This window comes from Pristiophorus japonicus, chromosome 27 (genome assembly GCF_044704955.1).
Source record: "Pristiophorus japonicus isolate sPriJap1 chromosome 27, sPriJap1.hap1, whole genome shotgun sequence".
Taxonomy (NCBI): Eukaryota; Metazoa; Chordata; class Chondrichthyes; family Pristiophoridae; genus Pristiophorus; species Pristiophorus japonicus.
Window position 1 is genome coordinate 14,358,761 of NC_092003.1, and position 24,863 is coordinate 14,383,623.

Sequence of the window (24,863 nt, forward strand, 5' to 3'; positions counted from 1 at the left end):
TGTATGGGAATCTCATGCTCAGCTGTGATACCCTCACAGTTGAATAGCTGGCCCTACACACTCGCTGACTGGATTCACATGAAAGGCTTGCTGAGCCAGGCCAACCCCTTTAGACTGGAGCCTCAGCAAGCCGGTGTCTTGAGGAAAATAAGGGATAACACTAGACAAAACTATACAAGGGATAGCTTATATGGGGAAGTACTCCAGAAAATCAGGCAATAGAGATAGCTTACATTGGGGCAGCAGTCCAGAGAATAAGGTAATCAGGAATACTTGCATGGGTCAGTCATCAAAAGAATAAGGTAATAGGCATAGCTTACAAAGAGAATAAGGTAATAGAAATAGTTTACACAGGGCAGTACTCCAGAGAATAAGGTAATAGGGAAAGTTTACATGAAGTCTGTACTCCTCTAAATATGATATTTGGACAGTTTACACGGGGCCTGTACTCGGGTGAATACGGTAACAAGGATGGTTTTACATGGGGCCTGTACTCTGGTGAATATGGTAATAGAGATAGTTTACACGGGGCCTGTACTTGAATGAATACAGTAACAGCTTTGGTTTTACACGGGGCCTGTACTCGGGTGAATACGGTAGCGGGGATGATTTTACACGGGGCCTGTACTCGGGTGAATACGGTATTAGGATGGGTTTACACGGGGTCTGTACTTGGGTGAATACGGTAAAAGGGATGGGTTTACACGGGACCTGTACCTGGGTGAATATGGTATTGGTATGGGTTTACACGGGACCTGTATTGGTGTGAATATGGTATTGGGATGGGTTTACATGAAGCCTGTACTCGGGTGAATACGGTAACGGGATGGGTTTACACGGGGCTTGTACTCGGGTGAATATGGTATTGGGACAATGCGGATCACCTGGGCCTTTGAACAAGAGCGAGCTAGGCCACGGCGGCTTCAAACACACGGACCGGATCATACTCCGAAGCTGGAGCCGGATCACTCCTCCGGCCCAAATGCGGATTAACGGCACTCAAGGCAAAGCAAGATCCCTCACACACGCTTACCCACCTCTCAGCCGGTCCAAGCTATAGAGAAACCTATACCCTGCGACAGAACGAAAGGGAATTTTCAAGAAAGTGGGAAATGCAGAAGGTTAAAGGTCATGCAGCCAGTCTGACTTAAGACAGCAATTATTTTTATTTCTAAATGCCCAGTTTCGAGCTTGCATTTAAATTGAACGATCGCCGCAAGTGTTAGTTCCCTTCATTTATCACAAATCGTAACCTGCTCAAGGGCGATATCAGGTTTGTTAGGAGTGGAGTGGGCTATCATAAGTGCTGTACAGTATTCTAACTAATAGCCTGCATGGTAACCTGGCAACAAGTGCAGGGGCCCGCCGAGCGATGCTCATAAGGCTGGAGCAACATGTCTCCGGCCCATTTCAGGCCAGACAAGATGGCCGCCAGTCCAGACAAGATTACATCACATCTGTTGGCTGCCCCGACTAATCCAGGCAGGTAAGGCGCCAATCCCAACAAGATGGCCGCCAGTCCAGACAAGGTGGCCACCAGTCCAGACAAGATTACATCACATCTGTTGGCTGCCCCGACTAATCCAGGCAGGTAAGGCACCAATCCCAACAAGATGGCCGCCAGTCCAGACAAGGTGGCCACCAGTCCAGATAAGATTACAGCACATCTGTTGGCTGCCCCGACTAATCCAGACAAGGTGGCCATCAATCCAGACACGTGCACAACAATTGGTTAGTTCCTCCTCAGAGTTACTGCCGCACCTCCACGCAGACTCCACCTCGCTCCTTGTTTCTCTCCGTGCGACCAGCTGCGTGGCGTAGTATAAAAAATGTAGACAAAACCCAGATCGCGTCACATCTGTCGGCTGCCCAGATAGTTTGGTTAGTAAGTGCGCCGTCCATCGTGATACCGAGACTGCCAGGCTCCCGGGTGTAGTGCCTGCTCTGACCTCGGCTGGAGTTCCAAGGTGGGCACTGCAATTAGCCCCAGTACCCCTGGGCTAGGAAAGGGGGCGGAAGTGTGCATGACCGAAGATAGATTGATTTGTTTGCGATTGCCGCAAACTCTAGGACTGGGGAGGGGTGGGGGCATAAGGGGCACAGGCAGAAAGTGGTGGATGTGCTCGGGGATGCAGCGAGGGCAGAAAGTGGAGGGGAACCCGAGGAGGAAAATTGGACAGAACTGGAGGGACTGGGCTGCGGGAGTGTGTGGGGGCTGGCCAGGTAGTGTCTGTGTTTGCTCCAGGTCGGGTGCTGCCCCGTGCTGCAGTTGTGCCGGGGAGAGGAGCAGGCAAAGTTCGGACCGTAATGCGTGTCGCTCCCCCCTTGGTCGAATAGCTGGCCGACATTCCTCGCTGAGACTCACACGTGGAGAATTGGGGGAGGGGGGGGCGGCCCATCAGTAATGTGACACAAGTACGGATTGAAGTGGGCTTCAATGACCTCCCTCTACCCCCATGATCGAGTGTTATTTTGGGTTAAGTGTCCTTATGCCAGATGCCCCGTCCCATCAGGTTTGGGATCCCATTTCCCACAGTGTCGAGTTGGAAGCCTACACACCCACGGCAGCTGGGGGAATTTAAATTCAGTTCAGTAAATAAATCTGGATTAAAAAGCTTGTATCAACAATGGTGATAGTGGAACTACCGGATTGTCGTCAGTCATAGGCAGTTCCTCGAAATGAGGATGACTTGCTTCCACGCCAAAAGGGATGAGTTCATAGGTGTTTCAATGAAGGACCTAATGTTCCAGATCCCGAACTGCATCCTGAAGGGTGGAAGATGCCTGTGGGTGGATTTTTTTAACGCGGGGTGTGGCCGTTGCAGACCAGCCACCACACGGGCTTGACAGAGCGAGGTCTTGGTCCAGTGGCAAGGATTAACCAGTACGACTGGAGACCTGCTCTGCTGCACGGACCTAGTGCGCACACAAATCGCACAGTGTGGGCTGGGCCCGTGCTGCCCCTGGGCCCCTGGCCCTGAACTCACGCTTCTCCTGAGCCCCAATCACGATTGTCGTAAAAACCCATCTCGTTCACTAATGTCCCTTTAGGGAAGGAAATCTGCCGCCCTTACCCGGTCTGGGCCTCTATGTGACTCCAGACCCACAGCAATGTGGTTGGCTCTTAACCGCCCTCTTAATTTGCTGAGCAATCCACTGATTTGTAATCAAGGCGGCGGCTCACCACTACTTTCTCGAGGGCAATAAATGTGCTGGGCCTTGCCAGCGACACCCACATCCCGTGAATGAATTTGAAAAAGATTGGACGGGTGACGGGGGCGGAACAAGGCACACGATCCCGGTTTGGTTGTTTTTTGACTGCAGCGCGGGCAGGTACAGCGGGAGCGGCGAGAGATTGTAGAGGGACTTGACTGGGGTCCGGGAGAGGCGCGAGTCTGGGTCGTGCAGCAGAGCACGTCTCCAGTCGTACTGGTTAATCCTTGCCACTGGACCAAGGCCTAGCTCTGTCAAGCCCGTGTGGTGGCTGATGTGCAACGGTCACCACACGTTAAAAAAATCCACGCACAGGCATTTTCCATCCCTCAATTGGAGTTCAGGACTGGAATATCAGGTCTTTCATTGAAACATCTGTGAACTCGTGGAAGCAAGTCATCCTCGTTCGAGGGACCGCCTGTGATGATGATGGTTGTTTTTTTGAGTGGTGTGGGTGAGGCAGATGGAACCAGAGAGTACTGCTGGGTAGAATGTGCGAAATAGCTCTCTTGGCACCCAGCTTAGTGCCAAGGAGGGGTGGCAAGTATGGGCCGGTAGATCAGTGCGTACCATTTATTAAGTTCAACGAACATGGGCTGTGAGTCGGGCATAAGTCTCCACGCCCGATCTCCCCTGCCAGCACTGAATCAGAAAATGCACCCCATTAAACGCCTGGGAGAAAGGCGCTCAATATAAACGCTAAGACGACAACTTACTCAAATACAAGTTACAGGTAGAGTAAATCCTTTGGTCCGATGCGTGTATCTCACTCACCTTTCATTCTGCTCGTCTTGTCCTCCTGCCACACCTTCCTCTCATCCCCCTCCTCCTCCTCCTCACTCTCCTCCGCAAAGTCATCCAGGTTGCCGATATCGGCCTGCTTCACACTCATAAGGCTGGCCAGGCTCTGCATGTCCTCGTCCCTGTGGGGGGGGGGGGGGGGAGGGATGGCGGGAGAGCTCAGAGTGAGGCACAACGTGTTGGTTCACAGTTGGTCAAGATCAGGTACACAAGACTGGGATTACTCACCCGCCCCCTCGCTTCCCCATCACTATCAATATAACCCCAGGGCTTTGGCCTCCAAAACCTTGTGTCAGCCGTGGCTCAGTGGGTATCTCTCTCTAGCCTCTGAGTCAGTGGGTTCGAGCCCCAGTCCAGAGACCTCAGCCCATAAACTGTCAGACTGCTTGTCCGATATCCAGTACGAGATGAGCAGACATCTTCTCCAGCTAAATATTGGGAAGCCCAAAGCCATTGTATTCAGTCCCTAACACAAACTCTATTCTCTAGCCACCAACTCCATCTCTCTCCCTGGCAACTGTCTGAGGTTGAACAAGACCGTTTGCAATCTTTGTGTTGTATTTGACCCTGAGAATAGCTTCCGACCACACATCCCCATAACCACAAAGACCTCCTGCTTCCACCTCCGTAACATTGCCCGTCTCCACCCCGCCTCAGCTTATTTGCTGCTGAATCCCCCATCCATGCCTTTGTTACCTCTAGACAATACTCCTGTGAAGTGCGTCAGGACATTTTAGTACGTTAAATGCGCTATACAAATGCAAGTTGTTATTGTTGTAGACTTTACTATGCCAGTGATCTCCTAGCCAGCCTCCCATTTTTTATGCTCCATAAACTTGAGTTCATCCAAAACTCTGCTGTCCATATCCTAACTCGCACCAAATCGTGTTCATCCATCACCCTTGGGCTCACTGACCTACACTGGCTACCGGTCCGACAATACCTCAATTTTAAAATTCTCATCCTTGTTTTCAAATCCCTCCGTGGCCTCGTCCCTCCCTATCTCAAGAGTGGAGGGCAGACAAATCAAGGGCAAAAATCAAAAAGGGCCACATTACAACATAATTCTAAAAGGACAAAGAGTATTAAAAAAACAAGCCTGAAGGCACTGAGTCTCAATGCGAGGAGCATTCTTAATGTGGATGAATTAACTGCATACAGAGCTGTTAACAGATATGCCAGGCAGAATGTACCCGATGTTGGGGAAGTCCAGAACCAGAGGACACAGTCTAAGGATAAGGAGTAAGCCATTTGGGATTGAGATGAGGAGAAACTTCTTCACTCAGAGAGTTGCTAACCTGTGGAATTCCCTACCGCAGAGAGTTGTTGATGCCAGTTCATTGGATATATTCAAGAAGGAGTTAGATGTGGCCCTTACGGCTAAAGGGATCAAGGGGTATGGAGAGAAAGCAGGAAAGTGTACTGAGGTGAATGATCAGCCATGATCTTATTGAATGGTGGTTCAGGCTCGATGGGCCGAATGGCCTACTCCTGTACCTATTTTCTATGTTTCTATAATCCAGGCTGATGCTCCAGGGCAGTACTGAGGGAGTGCCACACTGTCGGAGGGGCAGTACCGAGGGAGCGGCGCACTGTCGAGGGGCAGTACCGAGGGAGCGCCGCACTGTCGGAGGGGCGGTACTGAGGGAGCACCACACTGTTGGACGTGCCGTCTTTCGGATGAAATGTTAAACTGAGGGAGCCTCTCAAGTGGATGCAAAAGATGACCAGTATTAGAAGAAGAGCAGGGGAGTTATCCCTGGTGTCCTGGGGCTAATATTTATACCTCAACCAACATCACTGACACAGATTATCTGGCCATTATCATATTGCTGTTTGTGGGAGTTTGCTGTGTGAAAAGTGGCTGCCGTGTTTCCCACATTACAGCAGTGACTACACTTCAAAAAGTACTTCATTGGCTTAAAGCACTTTGGGACGTCCTGAGGTTGTGAAAGGCGCTATAGAATTGCAATTTCCTTTTTTTTTTTACAAGCAGCCGCCAAGCGAGAGGCAAACTTTTCTCAGGAACAGTAATTAGTTCCAAACTGACTCCAGATGTGTCTATTTAGAGTAATGTACAACAACAACAACTTTTATTTATATAGTGCTTTTAACGTAGTGAAACGTCCCAAGGCGCTTCACAGGAGTATTATGCAATAAAATATTTGACATCGAGCCGCATAAGTAGAAATTAGCGCAGGTGACCTTGAAGGAGGAAAGAAAGGCGGAGAGGTTTAGGGAGGGAGTTCCAGAGCTTGGAGCCCAGGCAGCTGAAGGCACGACACCAATGGTGGAGTGAATATAATCAGGGATGCTCAAGAGGACAGAATTAGAGGAACGCAGACATCTCGGGGGGGGTTGTGGGGATGGAGGAGATTACAGAGGGGGCGAGGGCCATGGAGGGATTTGAAAATAAGGATGAGAATTTTGAAATCAAGGTGTTGCTTAACTGGGAGCCAATGTAGGTCAGCGAGCACAGGAGGTGATGGGTGAGCGGGACTCGGTGCGAGTTCGGACACAGGGCAGTGAGCATAGTGGGTGATGGGTGAACGGGACTCATTGCGAGTTAGGACACGGGGCAGCGAGCACAGTGGGTGATGGGTGAGCGGGACTCGGTGCGAGTTAGGACACGGGGCAGCGAGCACAGGGGGTGATGGGTGAGCGGGACTCGGTGCGAGTTAGGACACGGGGCAGCGAGCACAGGGGGTGATGGGTGAACGGGACTCGGTGCGAGTTAGGACACGGGGCAGCGAGCACAGGGGGTGATGGGTGAGCGGGACTAGGTGCGAGTTAGGACACTGGGCAGCCGAGTTTTGGATCACCTCTAGTTTACGTAGGGTAGAATGTGGAAGGCCTGCCAGGAGTGCGTTGGAATAGTCAGGTCTGGAGGTAACAAAGGCATGGATGAGGGATTCAGCAGCGGATGAGCTGAGCCAAGGACCAAGACAGGCGATGTTACGGAGGTGGAAATAGTTGGTCTTAGTTATGCTGTGGCTATGTGGTCGAATGCTCATTTAGATGGTGTGGCCTTAAAGTGACAAGGCATCTTATACACGGGTCCACCTTCCCTTTATTAGATAATATATTGTGTGGTTTATGATCTATCTTACCATGAACACCATCGTGAGAGATCCTTTAGTTTCATGCACCCTGATGAGCTCCCCACTTAACCCCATAAGTGGTCATGCGTTGGCCTTAGTATTGGCCAGTACGCAAACAACAAGGAGGGCTGCCCCCTGAAGCCAATGGGACTTCCCACCTCCTGCTGGTCGGCACAGGGTGGGCGGGGCGGAATGGCGGGGGAGTGCGAGGGGAGGGAGAATTAGGGGGCGCCCAAACTATGCCGGACCCAGAGACCCGAGACTCACGTGGCCCGTCCTTCTCGAAGGAAGACGCAGGAGAGGGAGAACTGGAGTGTGGCGGAGACGACTTTGACAGAGAGGGGTTTGAGTTTGAGCTTGACGTCGGTCACCGTGGGCATCGGGCTTGCGTACTTCTTCATGTTCACATCGACAGACGCCAAGACCTTTCGATGGCCTTTGGTTTCCTGAAACGAAGCACAGCTTTTTCTTAATACAGGGGGAAGGCAGGTACAATGGTTTCTAAAGTCATCTCACACACATTTTTATTTTCTCCTCTCCTTTTCTGAAAGACTTGCATTTATATAGCGCCTTTCATGACCTCAGGACGTCCCAAAGCGCTTTACAGCCAACATAGAAACATAGAAAATAGGTGGCGGAGTAGGCCCTTCGAGCCTGCACCACCATTCAATAAGATCATGGATGATCATTCCCTCAGTACCCCTTTCCTGCTTTCTCTCCATACCCCTTGATCCCCTTAGCCGTAAGGGCCATATCTAACTCCCTCTTGAATATATCCAATGAACTGGCATCAACAACTCTCTGCGGCATGGAATTCCACAGGTTAACAACTCTCTGAGTGAAGAAGTTTCTCCTCATCTCAGTCCTCAATGGCCTACCCCTTATCCTAAGACTGTGTCCCCTGGTTCTGGACTTTCCCAACATCGGGAACAATCTACCCGCATCTAACCTGTCCCGTCCCGTCAGAATCTTGTATGTTTCTATGAGATTCCCTCTCATCCTTCTAAACTCCAGAGTATAAAGGCCCAGTTGATCCAGTCTCTCCTCATATGTCAGTCCGGCCATCCCGGGAATCAGTCTGGTGAACCTTCGCTGCACTCCCTCAATAGCAAGAATGTCCTTCTGCAGATTAGGGGACCAAAACTGAACACAATATTCAAGGGGAGGTCTCACCAAGGCCCTGTACAACTGCAGTAAGACCTCCCTGCTCCTATATTCAAATCCCCTAGCTATGAAGGCCAACATACCATTTGCCTTCTTCACCGCCTGCTGTACCTGCATGCCAACTTTCAATGACTGATGAACCATGACACCCAGGTCTCATTGCAACGCCCCTTTTCCTAATCTGCCACCATTCAGATAATATTCTGTCTTCGCGTTTTTGCCCCCAAAGTGGATAACCTCACATTTATCCACATTATACTGCATCTGCCATGCATTTGCCCACTCACCTAACCTGTCCAAGTCACCCTGCAGCCTCTTAGCATCCCCCTCACAGCTCACACCGCCACCCAGTTTAGTGTCATCTGCAAACTTGGAGATATTACACTCAATTCCATCATCCAAATCATCGATGTATATTGTAAAGAGCTGGGATCCCAGCACTGAGCCCTGCGGCACTCCACTAGTCACTGTCTGCCATTCTGAAAAGGACCCATTTATCCCGGCTCTCTGCTTCCTGTCTGCCAACCAGTTCTCTATCCATGTCAGTATATTACCCCCAATACCATGTATTATGATTTTGCACACCGATCTCTTGTGTGGGACCTTATCAAAAGCCTTTTGAAAGTCCAAATATACTACATCCACTGGTTCCCCCTTGTCCACTCTAGTTACATCCTCAAAAAATTCCAGAAGATTTGTCAAGCATGACTTCCCCTTCATAAATCCATGCTGACTTGGACCGATCCTGTCACTGCTTTCCAAATGCGCTGCTATTTCATCCTTAATAATTGATTCCAACATTTTCCCCCACCACTGATGTCAGGCTAACCGGTCTATAATTACCCGCTTTCTCCCTCCCTTTTTAAAAAGGGGTGTTACATTAGCTACCCTCCAGACCCTAGTCTCTGAATTAACTGTGTCACTCTCCATCTTAATGAAGAATTCTACCATATTATGCTCACTTTTCCCCAAGGGGCCTTGCACAACAAGATTGCTAATTAGTCCTTTCTCATTACACATCACCCAGTCTAGGATGGCCAGTTCCCTGGTTGGTTCCTCGACATATGAAGTATTTCAGAAACGCAGTCATTGTAATTAAAAAAAATTAATTCTTGCGATATGGGTGTCGCTGACAAGGCCCCCAGCATTTATTGCCCATCCCTAATCGCCCTCGAGAAGGTGGTGTTGAGCCGCCTTCTTGAACCGCTGCAGTCCGTGTGGTGAAGGTGCTCCCACAGTGCTGTTAGGGAGGAAGTTCCAGGATTTTGACCCAGCGACGATAAAGGAACGGCCGATATATTTCCAAGTCGGATCGGTGTGTGCGCCTCAGAGGGGAACGTGGAGGTGGTGGTGTTCCCATGCGCCTGCTGCCCTTGTCCTTCTAGGCGGTAGAGATCGCGGGTTTGGGAGGTGCTGTCGAAGGAGCCTTGGCGAGTTGCTGCAGTGCATCTTGTAGATGGTACACACTGCAGCCACGGTGCGCCAGTGGTGAAGGGAGTGAATGTTGAAGGTGGTGGATGGGGTGCCGATCAAGCAATGTGGACAAACACGGCAGCCAATTTACATCCACCAAGGTCCACAAATACCAATTAAATAAATAACTGGTTAATATACCTTCAGCAATGTTGATTGAGGGTGAAAGCTGTCCCACAGTCTGGGAAAATGGTTCACGAATGTCCATCAGGGAAGGGAGTATGCCCCCCTAGGCTTACACGTGACTCCAGTGCCACACCCTGTGGTTGACTTAAAACAACAATAAATAGCTGCACTGCAATGTCGGAGGAGCCGTCTTTCGAATAAGATGTTAAAACAAGGCCCCGTCTGCCCTCTCAGGTGGATGTCAAAGATCCCATGGCACTATTACGAAGAAGAGCAGGGGGAGTTATCCCCAGTGTCCTGGGGCCAATATTTATCCCTCAATCAACATCACCGAAACAAATGATCTGGGTCATTGTAACATTGCGGTTTGTGGGAGCTTTCTGTGCGCAAATTGGCTGCCGCGTTTCCCACATTACAACAGCGACGGCCAGTGGTCATGAAAGGACAGACGCACCAACGTTAGCGTCCTCGACCAGGGCAACATCCCCAGCATTGAAGCACTGACCACACTTTGATCAGCTCCGCTGGGCAGGCCACATTGTTCGCATGCCAGACACGAGACTCCCAAAGCAAGCGCTCTACTTGGAACTCCTTCACGGCAAATGAGCCAAAGGAGGACAGAGGAAACATTACAAGGGCACCCTCAAAGCCTCCCTGATAAAGTGCTATATCCCCACTGACAACTGGGAGTCCCTGGCCAAAGACCAGTCCGCCCTAAGTGGAGGAAGTGCATCCGGGAGGGCGCTGAGCAACTCGAGTCTCGTTGCCGAGAGCGTGCAGAAATCAAGCGCAGGCAGCGGAAAGAGCGTGCGGCAAACCAGTCCCACCCACCCCTTCCCTCAACCACTGTCTGTCCCACCTGTGACAGGGACTGTGGTTCTCGTATTGGACTGTTCAGCCACCTAATAACTCATGTTAAGAGTGGAAGTAAGTCTTTCTCGATTCCAAGGGACTGCCTATGATGATGATGGTCATGAAAGGTGCTATAGAAATGCAAGTCTTTCTTTCTTCCTCATACATTCATACAGTACAGAAGGAGGCCATTGGGCCCATCGAGCCTGTGCCGGCTCTGTGACAGAGTGATCCAATTAGTCCCACTCCCCCCTGCTCTTTCCCCACAGCCCTGAAAATTTATCCTTTTCAAGTATTTATCCAATTCCCGTTTGAAAGTCACTGTTGAATCTGCTCCCACTGACCCTTTCAGGCAGTACGTTCCAAATCAGAACAACTCGCTGCGTAAAAACATTCTCCTCATCTCCCCCTCTGGTTCTTTTGCCAAATATCTTAAATCTGTGCCCCTCTGGTTACCGACCCTCCTACCCCTAGGAACAGTTTCTCCCGATCTACTCGAGCAAAAACCCTCGTAATTTTGAACGTCTCTCCAATGGGTGAATATAAAACTTACATTTTCTATTACAAATGTCCATTCCTTATCTTCAAATTCCTCAGCAAGTGGATCCTAAAATGAAACAACAAAACAGGGTAAGGCATGCGCAGCAGTCTTTACAGTGTCCACATCTCGGGAGCAATGGGATAGGCACTGACTTTGAATCTTTGGGTTTAAATGGAGCCCAGACTGAGGGATAAGATCCTCCTGGATCGGATAACGAAGGGTCATGTCTGACTTTGGGTTGTGACAGTCCAGTCGCAGATAACGACCCCCGATTAAGGACTCATGAGTGCTAATCTCATTCAGAGCGGGCACGAGATGGTGGCTGGGACATTGGAACACTGTCACTGCAGTGCAGCAGGGGGCGCTCTGCTGCGGGGTGAGCTTTACTCTGCATCTAACCCATGTGTAATGTCTGTAAGCTTGTAATGTTTGTAGCTCCACACTGTGGATGTGGATGTATTGTGTACTGCAACTGCATTGTTAATAATAAACAGAACCAGGCAGATTCCGGAAGCTTCTGAGAGAGCTGCCTGCCATGTTAGGAGCTGTGTGTGCTGTGTAATGTGAATATATCACTTTTGGCGGCGAGATGGGATTTTTTTCGGATGATTTAAAGCTTAAATTTTGTTCGGGAAGGATTCAGTCAGCCGAAAGAGAGACTTTAGAAGTTTCTGTCTTTGGAAAAAAGCTACAAAATCCGAGGTAAAATACAGCACATGGTGTGAACAGCTAGAGATTAAAATGGCAGGTGTAATCGGACATTTGGGGGAATATAGACATGACCGGGAACATTTTAAAGCGTATGTGGATCGGCTTGAAATGTATTTCACTGCAAATAACATAATCGAAGTTCCAGACAATGCAGTCCAGAACCGGGCCGTGTTGGAACGGAAGAAAGCGATCTTCTTATTGGAGGCGGTCCGACATTATACGAAACCCTTGTAAATCTGCTTGTGCCTGACGAGCCAAAGGACACAACACTTAGAGATTTTAACGAAGCTGGAGCAGCACTATAACCCCAAACTGTTAGAAATTGCTGAAAGCTATCGTTTCGGGATTCGGAATCAAAAGGCTGATGAATGTATCAGTGATTACATCGTAGCATTAAAAAAAGCTATCAATGCACTGTAATTTTGGAAACATTCAAAACCGAGCATTACTGGATCGTTTTGTTTGTGGGGTGAAAAATGATGCGATCAGAAGGAAGTTATTGACGACGAATGACTTGACTTTTGAGATTGCTTGTCAGACAGCGAGGTCGATGGGCATGGCCGAACAATATTCCTGAGAATTAAAGAATAATTACGGTCATCAGTCAACCGAGGTAAATCACCTGCAGGTTCAAAGTAAAAGACGGTGGGGGCCCAAAGTCTCAGAAACTGGAAATTCTAACAGAGCATCAAAGTCATGCTATAGGTGCCTGTTGCTCATTGCTCAAAGTTGTCCATACATGAAGGCAGAGTGTTTCTTCTGCAGAAAGACTGGGCATCTTGCGAAGGCATGCCGACTGAAGGGTAAACCAGCTTTTAAAGCTATGAGTCCAGCGTTCAAAGCTATGAGTAGAAATCCCAAGAGACTACATAGCATGGAAGAACAACAACAGGACGAGGAGATGTTAGAGTTACACGTCATCAGGAGCACGAGGTTAACGGACAGCGATTCGGAAAGCATCAGAATCCACATAGATGTTGCAGGATTCAAGATACCAATGGAAATTGACACGGGTGCATCTGTGAGTGTAGTACCGGAGTCGCTGTACCTCGACAAATTGCATGATTTCCAACTGGAGAAATCCAAGTTAGAGCTGCGAGGCTACTCAGGAGAGAAAATCCCTGTGGTAGGTCGTATCACCATACCGGTGAAATATAAAGATCAATTTCAGAAGGTGCCTCTAATAGTAATGAAAGGAGACAAGTCTGCCTTACTAGGAAATTGGGTGAGCTCACTGAAGCTGGATTGGAGTAAGATTTTCTGTGTGGAAGCGAGATTTTCATCAACGGATGAGGTTATCAAGATTTATCCGAAGGTGTTCTGCGAAATGGGCAGCCCAATCCAAGGCTTCAAGGCGAGTGTCAGGGTACAGAAGGACGCTAGATCGGTTTGCTACAAGCCACGTTCCGTACCATATGCACTCAAGGAGAAAGTTGAGCAAGAACTCAAAAGACTAGAGACTGAGAACATTATTTGTAAGATAGATCGATGTAATTGGGCTACACCCATTGTTGTTGTACCTAAGGCCGATGGTAAGATTGTGTGGTGATTATAAAGTAACCGTAAACCAGGTTCTAGAGGGTAATGTCCCCAATACATTGCCGAATATAGAAGATTTGTTCACAACACTGACAGGTGGTCAGATCTTCTCAAAACTGGATCTTACGAATGCCTACTTACAGCTTGAACTAGATGAGGAGTCCAATCATGTTTGACTATAAATACTCATCTAGGCCAATATCAATTTAATAGGCTACCGTTTGGAGTGTCTTCCGCCCCTGCCATATTCCAAGGGATGATGAACCAGATTTTGAAAGGTATTGAAGGGGTAGTATGTTATTTGGATGACATACTAATTTCAGCACCAAATAGGCAAATTCATAATAACGTATTGAATGAAGTCCTCAAATGGCTAGAGAAGCACAGAGAACGAGTGGCTGCTCGTAAGTGTGAGTTATTCAAAAACTCACTGGAGTACTTAGGGTACAGAGTAGACAAAGATGGTTTACAGCCAACCATGGAAAAATTGGATGCAATTAGAAATGTACCCACTCCCAGGAATGTCACTGAACTTCGTTCATTCTTGGGTCTTTTGAACTATTATGGGAAGTTCCTACCAAATTTGGCTACAGTATTACATTCACTGAATGAACTTTTGAAAAAACAGGTCCATTGGAAGTGGTCAAAAGAATGCGATACAGCATTCAAGGAGTGTAAAAGCAAATTGGTAGAGAGCACCATATCAGTTCACTATGACATATCTATGGAGATTAAGCTAGCGTGTGATGCCTTTCCGTATGGAATTGGGGCAGTAATCTCTCATGTATTAAGTAGTGGGGAGGAGAGACCAATTGCTTTTGCTTCACGCACTCTCAGTGCCAGTGAGAGTAATTATGCGCAAATTGAAAGGGAAACTTTGGCATTAATTTTTGGGGTCAAGAAGTTTCACCAATACTTGTATGGTCGTAAGTTTACCATTGTTATGGACCATATGCCCCTAACAGCAATCCTCCATCCAAAGTCCCCGGTTCCAACATTAGCTGCAGCCCGAATGCAGAGATGGGCTTTGATTTTGTCAGCATATACATATGATATTGAATACAGATGATCAGCTGATCACAGTAATGCTGATGCACTGTCTAGATTGCCTTCCCCATCACAAGTTACACCCGCTAGGGAAGAAGTGTTTTATTTTTCATACATTGATGAACTGCAGTCACAGCTGAAGAGATTGGTAGAGCAACCAAACGTGACCCAGTGATGTCAAAGGTGTATGAGTATATTGCAAATGGATGGCCAAACCAGGTAATAGACAAAGATACACATCCATTCTTCATTCGTAGGAATGAATTATCAGTAGATAAAGATTGTATCATTGTATTGGTGCAAGAGTGGTTATACCAAATAAATTCAGGTCCAAATTATTAAGAGACCTCCATGACCAGCACCTGGGAATGTGCTTGACCAAGAGTTTTGCATGCAGTTATTTATGGTGGCCAGGTCTTGATAAAGATATAGAGTACATCGTGAGTCAGTGTACGATATGTCAATCGGTAAGCAAGCAACCACCACCAGTACCATTACAGCCATGGAAATGGCCTCCCAGGGTGTGGCAAAGGCTACATATTGATTTTGCTGAGTTAGAAGGACAACAATTGTTCATTGTGATTGATAGCCATTCGAAGTGGGTTGAGGTGTTTCCAATGTGGAAAATAACAAGTAAAACATTGGACATTTTGCGAAAATTATTTTCTTCATTTGGCCTTCCTGAAGAAATTGTTTTGGATAATGGACCACAATTTCATTCAGAAGAATTTGCACAATTCATGAGCAAAAATGGTGTGAAACATACCAAGGTTCCACCATACCATCCTGCTTCGAATGGTGCAGCAGAGTGCACTGTACAAATTGTAAAACGTTCCCTCATAAAACAAATGTTAGATCCAAATCCAAGGAAACGACAGTTGTCATTGGATCACAAATTGGCTAATTTTTTGATTACATATCGAAATACTCCTCATACAACTACTGGTAGAACACCAGCAGAGTTGTTTCTCAATCGACAGCCACGAACCAGATTCTCGTTGTTAAAGCCAAATTTGGCACAGTAGAAGAGACACAATTAAGACAGAAAGAGAATCATGATAGAGGTGGAGTAAAAGCGAGAAGTGTGAAATTAAACCAGAAGGTGAGAGTGAAGAACCATCACTATAAATGGGTAAAGTGGTTACCAGGAAGAGTGGTAATGGGTGAAGATATGTGGTCCTCACACATATTTGGTAAAGATGTTTGATAATGGACAGGTTAGGTTTGTTCATATTGATCATATTTTACCGACAGACATGGAAGAAGTTGAAGGTGGGAATGATTCAATTCTTTCTGACTCATCAGATAGTTTTGATACACCAGTAGCAAATCCTAAATCCAATGTACTGGAAACAAATCCAGGAGAGAATCAGAATGAAAGTCTGAGTCCGAGTCGGGAAAACAAAGAGCCTGAAGTTAGAGTGAGTTCAAATGAAAATCAAGGAAATTCCATGGAGGAAAATGTTCCTCAGGATGAGCCTCGAATGAGTTTAGATTCAACACCATGTTTGGAAGGTTCTGTTCGAGAGCGAAGATATCCTCTTCAAAACAGAAAACAAGTGGTAAAGTTAAATTTGTAAATATGGAAAAAAATAAGTTTATATCCTGTGTTATGCATAAACATGAAAGTTATGTATGATGTTTGTTATAATAACTTCTTCATTAAGGAGGGAGAAGTGTAATGTCTGTAAGCTTGTAATGTTTGTAGCGCCACATTGTGGATGTGGACGTATTGTGTACTGCAACTGCATAGTTAATAATAAACAGAACCAGGCAGATTCCGGAGGCTTCCGAGAGAGAGCTGCCTGCCATGTTGGAAGCTGTGTGTGTCTGTGCTCTGTGAATATATCACACTGTGCTGTACCTGTCCTGGGAGTGTTTGATGGGACAGTGTAGAGGGAGCTTTACTCTGTATCTAACCCCGTGCTGTACCTGCCCTGGGAGTGTTTGATGGGTCAGTGTAGAGGGAGCTTTTCTCTGTATGTGCTGAACCTTGAAGGCAGTATATTATTGGCAGCTAGTCGTACATAAAGGAGGAGGGACACCTGCGATCCCATGAACGTTGCAGACACGGCGAGACACAGGAAGAGAATGGAAATGATAAACAGTGGCTTTGTTTATATGCAAATATTCTGCACATACAGCAAGGCTCTGAGCAAAGGCAGAAATGGATCAGATGTAGTGGGTTTAACAATGTCCCTGGCGATCATCTGACAGTGTTTACAGGAGGTGAGTCACAATCCTAAACATCTCAGGCCAAAGACATCTGCTGGCCGTCACTATGAAAAGGGCTCTGGACGCAGTTTAAGTATTTCCTTGGCTCCCAGTTCAGAGTTATACTCTTAATGCAAGGGAATGGGAGTGCTCCTGGGCATGTAAGCCGTGGCTCAGTCAGTCTCGCTCTCTTGTTCCCTCGGCTCGGAGCCAGAAGGTCGTGAAATTGTAGTTCCCCACTCCACAGATTTGAGCATAACAAACTAGGTTGATACTCCCAGTGTAGTACTGAGGGAGCGCCGCACTGTCGGAGGGGCAGTACTGAGGGAGCGCCGCACTGTCGGAGGGGCAGTACTGAGGGAGCGCCGCACTGTCGAAGGGGCAGTACTGAGGGAGCGCCGCACTGTCGGAGGGGCAGTACTGAGGGAGCGCCGCACTGTCGGAGGGGCAGTACTGAGGGAGCGCCGCACTGTCGGAGGGGCAGTACTGAGGAGGCGCCGCACTGTCGGAGGGGCAGTACAGAGGGAGCGCCGCACTGTCGGAGGGGCAGTACTGAGGAGGCGCCGCACTGTCGGAGGGGCAGTACTGAGGAGGCGCCGCACTGTCGGAGGGGCAGTACAGAGGGAGCGCCGCACTGTCGGAGATGCCGTCTTTCGGATGAGACGTTAAATCGAGGCCCCATCTGCCCTCTCAGGTGGATATAAAAGATCCCACGAGCACTATTGCAAATAAGAACAGGGGAGTTCTCCCTGGTATCCTGGCCAATATTTATCGTTCAATCAACATCACTAAAACAGATTATCTGGTCATTATTGTCATGTATTTAATCATCTTGCAATGACATAGTCATGTAACTGTAACTCATGTACACTGTACCTGTACCCTAGAAATGCACACCCTGACCACAGCGGGTAAACTTGCGGGAGACACTCCTCACCTAGGTTTCCAGGTATAAAAGGGGAGGTCCCACCCAGGGTCAGCACTCCTTGGTCCTGGCAATAAAAGTGAACGTCACAGAGTGACCGTGTCTGATATATCTATGCCTCATGTGAGTTTGTAGTAAGGTGCAGGGACACTACATTTATCATATTGCTGTTTGTGGAAGCTTGCTGTGTACAGATTGGTTGCCAGGGTCTACTTTTACGTGTTCAGGACGTTTCAAAGCGCCTTACAACTAATGAAGTACTTTTGAAGTGTGGTCACAGCAATGTGTTAATAATCAGACAATCCATTTTTATAGTGATGTTGATTGAAGGATAAATAGTGGCCCCAGGACACTGGGAATAATTCCCCTGCTCGTCCACCAATAGTGGTCACGGGATCTTTTACGTCCACCTGAAAGAACAGCCGGGGCCTCCGTTTAATGTCTGATCCGAAAGACGGCACCTCTGACAGCGCAGACTTCCTTCAGTACTGCCCCTCCGACAGTGCGCCGCTCGCTCAGTACCGGTACGTGGAGTGTCAGCCTAGGATATGGGCTCAAGTCTCTGGAATCGGACTCGAACCCAAAAACTTCCAACTCCGAGGCGAGAGGGAGTGCAGAGGCCGTGGGCAGGGAAACGCAAGTTGTCTGGGTACCTTGTAGAGGGTGAGGGAGATGTCGACATTTTCGGGAACAGGCCACACCACCATCCCACGGAAAGGGTTCTTGATACCCGGCTGCCAACTGTGAGGCTGCAAGAAATCCAAAACACCAGAATTATTTAAAAGAAACACTCCGGAAAACTCAACACTCCTCCGCATTGACTTAAATACATTGAGTCGATAGAACAGACACAGGCCATTCGGCCCAACGGCTCCGTGCCGGTGTTTATGTTCCACACCAGCCCCCTCCCACCCCTCTTCATCTCACCCCATCACCATATCCTTCTATTCCTTTCTCCCTCATGTGTTTATCCAGCTTCCCCTTAAATGCATCGATACTATTCGCCTCAACCACTCCCTGTGGCAGCGAGTTGCACATTCTCACCGCTCTCTGGGTAAAGAAGTTTCTCCTGAATTCCCCATTGGATTTATCAGTGACTGTCTGATATTGATGGCTCCTAGTTCTGGTCTCCTCCACAAGTGGAAACATCTTCTCTACGTCTACCCTATCAAACCCTTTCATCATTTTAAAGACCGCTATCATGTCACCCACTCAGCCTTCTCCCTGTTAAACAGAACGATTCAATCGAACTATTGAGACTGTGGGCTAAACTTGGCAACAGCTCAACACAACAGGATTAATATCGAGAGCTCAGTTTGTGAGGGAATCACAAACCCCCGTCCCATCACTCTGTGTGTGGGGGAATCACAGACACAGACCCCCGTCCCATCACTGTGTGTGTGTGTGTGGGGGAATCACAGACACAGACACCCGACCCATCATTGTGTGTGTGTGTGTAATCACAGGCACAGACCCCCGTCCCATCACTGTGTGTGTGTGTGTGTGTGTAATCACAGGCACAGACCCCCGTCCCATCACTGTGTGTGTGTGGGGGGGAATCACAGACACAGACCCCCGTCCCATCACTGTGTGTGTGTGTGGGGGAAATCACAGACACAGACCCCCGTCCCATCACTGTGTGTGTGTGTGGGGGGGAATCACAGGCACAGACCCCCGTCCCATCAGTGTGTGTGTGTGTGGGGGGGATCACAGGCACAGACCCCCGTCCCATCACTGTGTGTGTGTGTGTGGGGGGGGGGGGGGCGAAATCACAGACACAGACCCCCGTCCCATCACTATGTGTGTGTGTGTGTGGGGGGGATCACAGGCACAGACACCCGTCCCATCAGTGTGTGTGTGTGTGTGTGGGGGGGGGGGGGGGGCGAACTCACAGACACAGACCCCCGTCCCATCACTATGTGTGTGTGTGTGTGGGGGGGATCACAGGCACAGACACCCGTCCCATCAGTGTGTGTGTGTGTGTGGGGTAATCACAGACACAGACCCCCGTCCCATCACTGTGTGTGTGTGTGTGGGGGGGGGGGGGGCGAAATCACAGACACAGACCCCCGTCCCATCACTGTGTGTGTGTGTGGGGGGGATCACAGACACAGACCCCCGTCCCATCACTGTGTGTGTGTGTGTGTGGGGTAATCACAGACACAGACCCCCGTCCCATCACTGTGTGTGTGTGTGGGGGGGAATCACAGAAACAGACCCCCGTCCCATCAGTGTGTGTGTGTGTGTGTGTGTGGGGGAAATCACAGACACAGACCCCCGACCCATCATTGTGTGTGTGTGTGTGTGGGGGGGATCACAGGCACAGACCCCCGTCCCATCACTGTGTGTGTGTGTGGGGAATCACAGACACAGACCCCCATCTCATCACTGTGTGTGTGTGTGGGGTAATCACAGACACAGACCCCCGTCCCATCACTGTGTGTGTGTGTGTGGGGGTAATCACAGACACAGACCCCCGTCCCATCACTGTGTGTGGGGGGGGAATCACAGACACAGACACCCGACCCATCATTGTGTGTGTGGGGGGGATCACAGGCACAGACCCCCGTCCCATCACTGTGTGTGTGTGTGTGTGTGTAATCACAGGCACAGACCCCCGTCCCATCACTGTGTGTGTGTGTGTGGGGTAATCACAGACACAGACCCCCGTCCCATCACTGTGTGTGTGTGTGTGGGGGGGGGGGGGGGGGGCGAAATCACAGACACAGACCCCCGTCCCATCACTGTGTGTGTGTGGGGGGCGGGAATCACAGACACAGACCACCGACCCATCATTGTGTGTGTGTGGGGGGGATCACAGGCACAAACCCCCATCCCATCACTGTGTGTGTGTGTGGGGGGGAATCACAGGCATAGACACCCGTCCCATCACTGTGTGTGTGTGTGGGGGGGATCACAGGCACAAACCCCCATCCCATCACTGTGTGTGTGTGTGGGGGGGAATCACAGGCATAGACACCCGTCCCATCACTGTATGTGTGTGTGGGGGGCGGGGGGGGGGGGGAAATCACAGACACAGACCCCCGTCCCATCACTGTGTGTGTGTGTGGGGGGGGGAATCACAGGCACAGACCCCCATCCCATCACTGTGTGTGTGTGGGGGGGGGGGGCGAAATCACAGACACAGACCCCCGTCCCATCACTGTGTGTGTGTGGGGGGGAATCACAGGCACAGACACCCGTCCCATCACTGTGTGTGTGTGTGTGGGGGGGGGGGGCGAAATCACAGACACAGACCCCCGTCCCATCACTGTATGTGTGTGTGTGTGGGGGGGATCACAGGCACAGACCCCCGTCCCATCATTGTGTGTGTGTGTGTGGGGGGGATCACAGGCACAGACCCCCGTCCCATCATTGTGTGTGTGTGTGTGGGGGGGATCACAGGCACAGACACCCGTCCCATCAGTGTGTGTGTGTGTGTGGGGGGGGGGGGGCGAAATCACAGACACAGACCCCCGTCCCATCACTGTGTGTGTGTGTGTGGGGGGGATCACAGGCACAGACACCCGTCCCATCAGTGTGTGTGTGTGTGTGGGAGGGAATCACAGACATAGACCCCCGTCCCATCACTGTGTGTGTGTGGGGGGGAATCACAGACACAGACCACCGACCCATCACTGTGTGTGTGTGGGGGGGGTGGGAATCACAGACACAGAACCCCGTCCCATCACTGTGTGTGTGTGTGTGGTGGGGGAATCACAGACACAGACCCCCGACCCATCATTGTGTGTGTGTGGGGGGGATCACAGGCACAGACCCCCGTCCCATCACTGTGTGTGTGTGTGGGGAATCACAGACACAGACCCCCATCCCATCACTGTGTGTGTGTGTGGGGGAATCACAGACACAGACCCCCGACCCATCATTGTGTGTGTGTGTGTGTGGGGGGATCACAGGCACAGACCCCCGACCCATCACTGTGTGTGTGTGTGTGTGGGGGAAATCACAGACACAGACCCCCGACCCATCATTGTGTGTGTGTGTGGGGGAATCACAGACACAGACCCCCGACCCATCATTGTGTGTGTGTGGGGGGGATCACAGGCACAGACCCCCGACCCATCATTGTGTGTGTGTGGGGGGGGGAAAATCACAGACACAGACCCCCGTCCCATCACTGTGTGTGTGTGTGTGGGGGGGATCACAGGCACAGACCCCCGTCCCATCACTGTGTGTGTGTGGGGGGAATCACAGACACAGACCCCCATCTCATCACTGTGTGTGTGTGTGTGTGGGGTAATCACAGACACAGACCCCCGTCCCATCACTGTGTGTGTGTGTGTGTGTGTGGGGGTAATCACAGACACAGACCCCCGTCCCATCACTGTGTGTGTGTGTGGGGCGGGAATCACAGACACAGACCACCGACCCATCATTGTGTGTGTGTGGGGGGGATCACAGGCACAGACCCCCATCCCATCACTGTGTGTGTGTGTGGGGGGGAATCACAGGCATAGACACCCATCCCATCACTGTATGTGTGTGTGGGGGGCGGGGGGGGGGGGAAATCACAGACACAGACCCCCGTCCCATCACTGTGTGTGTGTGTGGGGGGGGAAATCACAGACACAGACCACCGACCCATCATTGTGTGTGTGTGTGGGGGGGGGGGGGGGAAATCACAGGCACAGACCCCCATCCCATCACTGTGTGTGTGTGGGGGGGGGGGGGCGAAATCACAGACACAGACCCCCGTCCCATCACTGTGTGTGTGTGGGGGGGAATCACAGACACAGACCCCCGTCCCATCACTGTGTGTGTGTGTGTGGGGGGGGGGGCGAAATCACAGACACAGACCCCCGTCCCATCACTGTGTGTGTGTGGGGGGGAATCACAGACATAGACCTCCGTCCCATAACTGTGTGTGTGTGGGGGGGGGGAATCACAGACACAGAGCCCCGTCCCATCACTCTGTGTGTGTGTGTGGGAGGGAATCACAGACATAGACCCCCGTCCCATCACTGTGTGTTTGTGTGGGGGGGAATCACAGACACAGACCCCCGTCCCATCACTGTGTGTGTGTGTGGGGGGGAATCACAGAAACAGACCCCCGTCCCATCAGTGTGTGTGTGTGTGGGGGAAATCACAGACACAGAACCCCGACCCATCATTGTGTGTGTGTGTGTGGGGGGGGGGGGGGGGGAAATCACAGACACAGACCCCCGTCCCATCACTGTGTGTGTGTGTGTGGGGGGGATCACAGGCACAGACCCCCGTCCCATCACTGTGTGTGTGTGTGGGGGGGATCACAGGCACAGACCCCCGTCCCATCACTGTGTGTGTGTGTGGGGGGGATCACAGGCACAGACCCCCGTCCCATCATTGTGTGTGTGTGGGGGGGATCACAGGCACAGACCCCCGTCCCATCACTGTGTGTGTGTGTGTGGGGTAATCACAGACACAGACACCCATCCCATCACTGTGTGTGTGTGTGGGGGGGAATCACAGACACAGACCCCCGTCCCATCACTGTGTGTGTGTGTGGGGTAATCACAGACACAGACCCCCGACCCATCATTGTGTGTGTGTGGGGGAATCACAGACACAGACCCCCATCCCATCACTGTGTGTGTGTGTGGGGGAATCACAGACACAGACCCCCGACCCATCATTGTGTGTGTGTGGGGGGATCACAGGCACAGACCCCCGTCCCATCACTGTGTGTGTGTGGGGGGGGGGAAATCACAGACACAGAACCCCGTCCCATCACTGTGTGTGTGTGTGTGGTGGTAATCACAGACACAGACCCGTCCAATCACTGTGTGTGTGTGTGGGGTAATCACAGACACAGACCCCCGTCCCATCACTGTGTGTGTGTGTGTGTGGGGGTAATCACAGACACAGACCCCCGTCCCATCACTGTGTGTGTGTGTGGGGGTAATCACAGACACAGACCCCCGTCCCATCACTGTGTATGTGTGTGGGGTAATCACAGACACAGACACCCGTCCCATCACTGTGTGTGTGTGGGGGGGATCACAGGCACAGACCCCCGTCCCATCACTGTGTGTGTGTGTGGGGTAATCACAGACACAGACCCCCGACCCATCATTGTGTGTGTGTGGGGGAATCACAGACACAGACCCCCATCCCATCACTGTGTGTGTGTGTGGGGGAATCACAGACACAGACCCCCGACCCATCATTGTGTGTGTGTGGGGGGATCACAGGCACAGACCCCCGTCCCATCACTGTGTGTGTGTGGGGGGGGGGAAATCACAGACACAGACCCCCGTCCCATCACTGTGTGTGTGTGTGTGGTGGTAATCACAGACACAGACCCGTCCAATCACTGTGTGTGTGTGTGGGGTAATCACAGACACAGACCCCCGTCCCATCACTGTGTGTGTGTGTGTGTGGGGGTAATCACAGACACAGACCCCCGTCCCATCACTGTGTGTGTGTGTGTGGGGGTAATCACAGACACAGACCCCCGTCCCATCACTGTGTATGTGTGTGGGGTAATCACAGACACAGACACCCGTCCCATCACTGTGTGTGTGTGTGTGGGGGTAATCACAGACACAGACCCCCGTCCCATCACTGTGTGTGTGTGTGGGGGGGAATCACAGAAACAGACCCCCGTCCCATCAGTGTGTGTGTGTGTGTGGGGGAAATCACAGACACAGACCCCCGACCCATCATTGTGTGTGTGTGTGTGGGGGGGAGGGGGGGAAATCACAGACACAGACCCCCGTCCCATCACTGTGTGTGTGTGGGGGGGATCACAGGCACAGACCCCCGTCCCATCACTGTGTGTGTGTGTGGGGGAGGGGGGGGGGGAAATCACAGACACAGACCCCCGTCCCATCACTGTGTGTGTGTGTGGGGGGGAATCACAGGCACAGACCCCCATCCCATCACTGTGTGTGTGTGTGTGGGGGGGATCACAGGCACAGACCCCCGTCCCATCATTGTGTGTGTGTGTGTGGGGGGGGGGGGGGCGAAATCACAGACACAGACCCCCGTCCCATCACTGTGTGTGTGTGTGTGGGGGGGATCACAGGCACAGACACCCGTCCCATCAGTGTGTGTGTGTGTGTGGGAGGGAATCACAGACATAGACCCCCGTCCCATCACTGTGTGTGTGTGGGGGGGGGAAATCACAGACACAGACCCCCGTCCCATCACTGTG

The 24,863-nt window shown here is 50.6% G+C and overlaps 1 protein-coding gene across 9 annotated transcripts in view; it reads right to left on the reverse strand.

Moving 5' to 3' along the window:
• LOC139239492 (EH domain-binding protein 1-like) overlaps positions 1–24,863 on the reverse strand; it is a 142,677-nt gene that overhangs the window by 85,830 nt on the left and 31,984 nt on the right. For 8 of the 9 annotated variants that reach the window (XR_011588660.1, XR_011588659.1, XM_070868280.1 and 5 more), the window contains exons 3-7: positions 18,361–18,456; positions 11,284–11,337; positions 7,383–7,561; positions 3,988–4,136; positions 1,038–1,073 (exon numbers count right to left, since the gene is read on the reverse strand). Coding sequence is in view for 7 of the 9 variants with exons in the window: in XM_070868280.1 (XP_070724381.1) it covers positions 1,038–1,073; positions 3,988–4,136; positions 7,383–7,561; positions 11,284–11,337; positions 18,361–18,456 (514 nt within the window). In the remaining 2 variants the exon portion in view is untranslated. The remainder of the gene's footprint in view (positions 1–1,037; positions 1,074–3,987; positions 4,137–7,382; positions 7,562–11,283; positions 11,338–18,360; positions 18,457–24,863) is intronic. The other variant, XM_070868276.1, reaches the window with a different exon arrangement.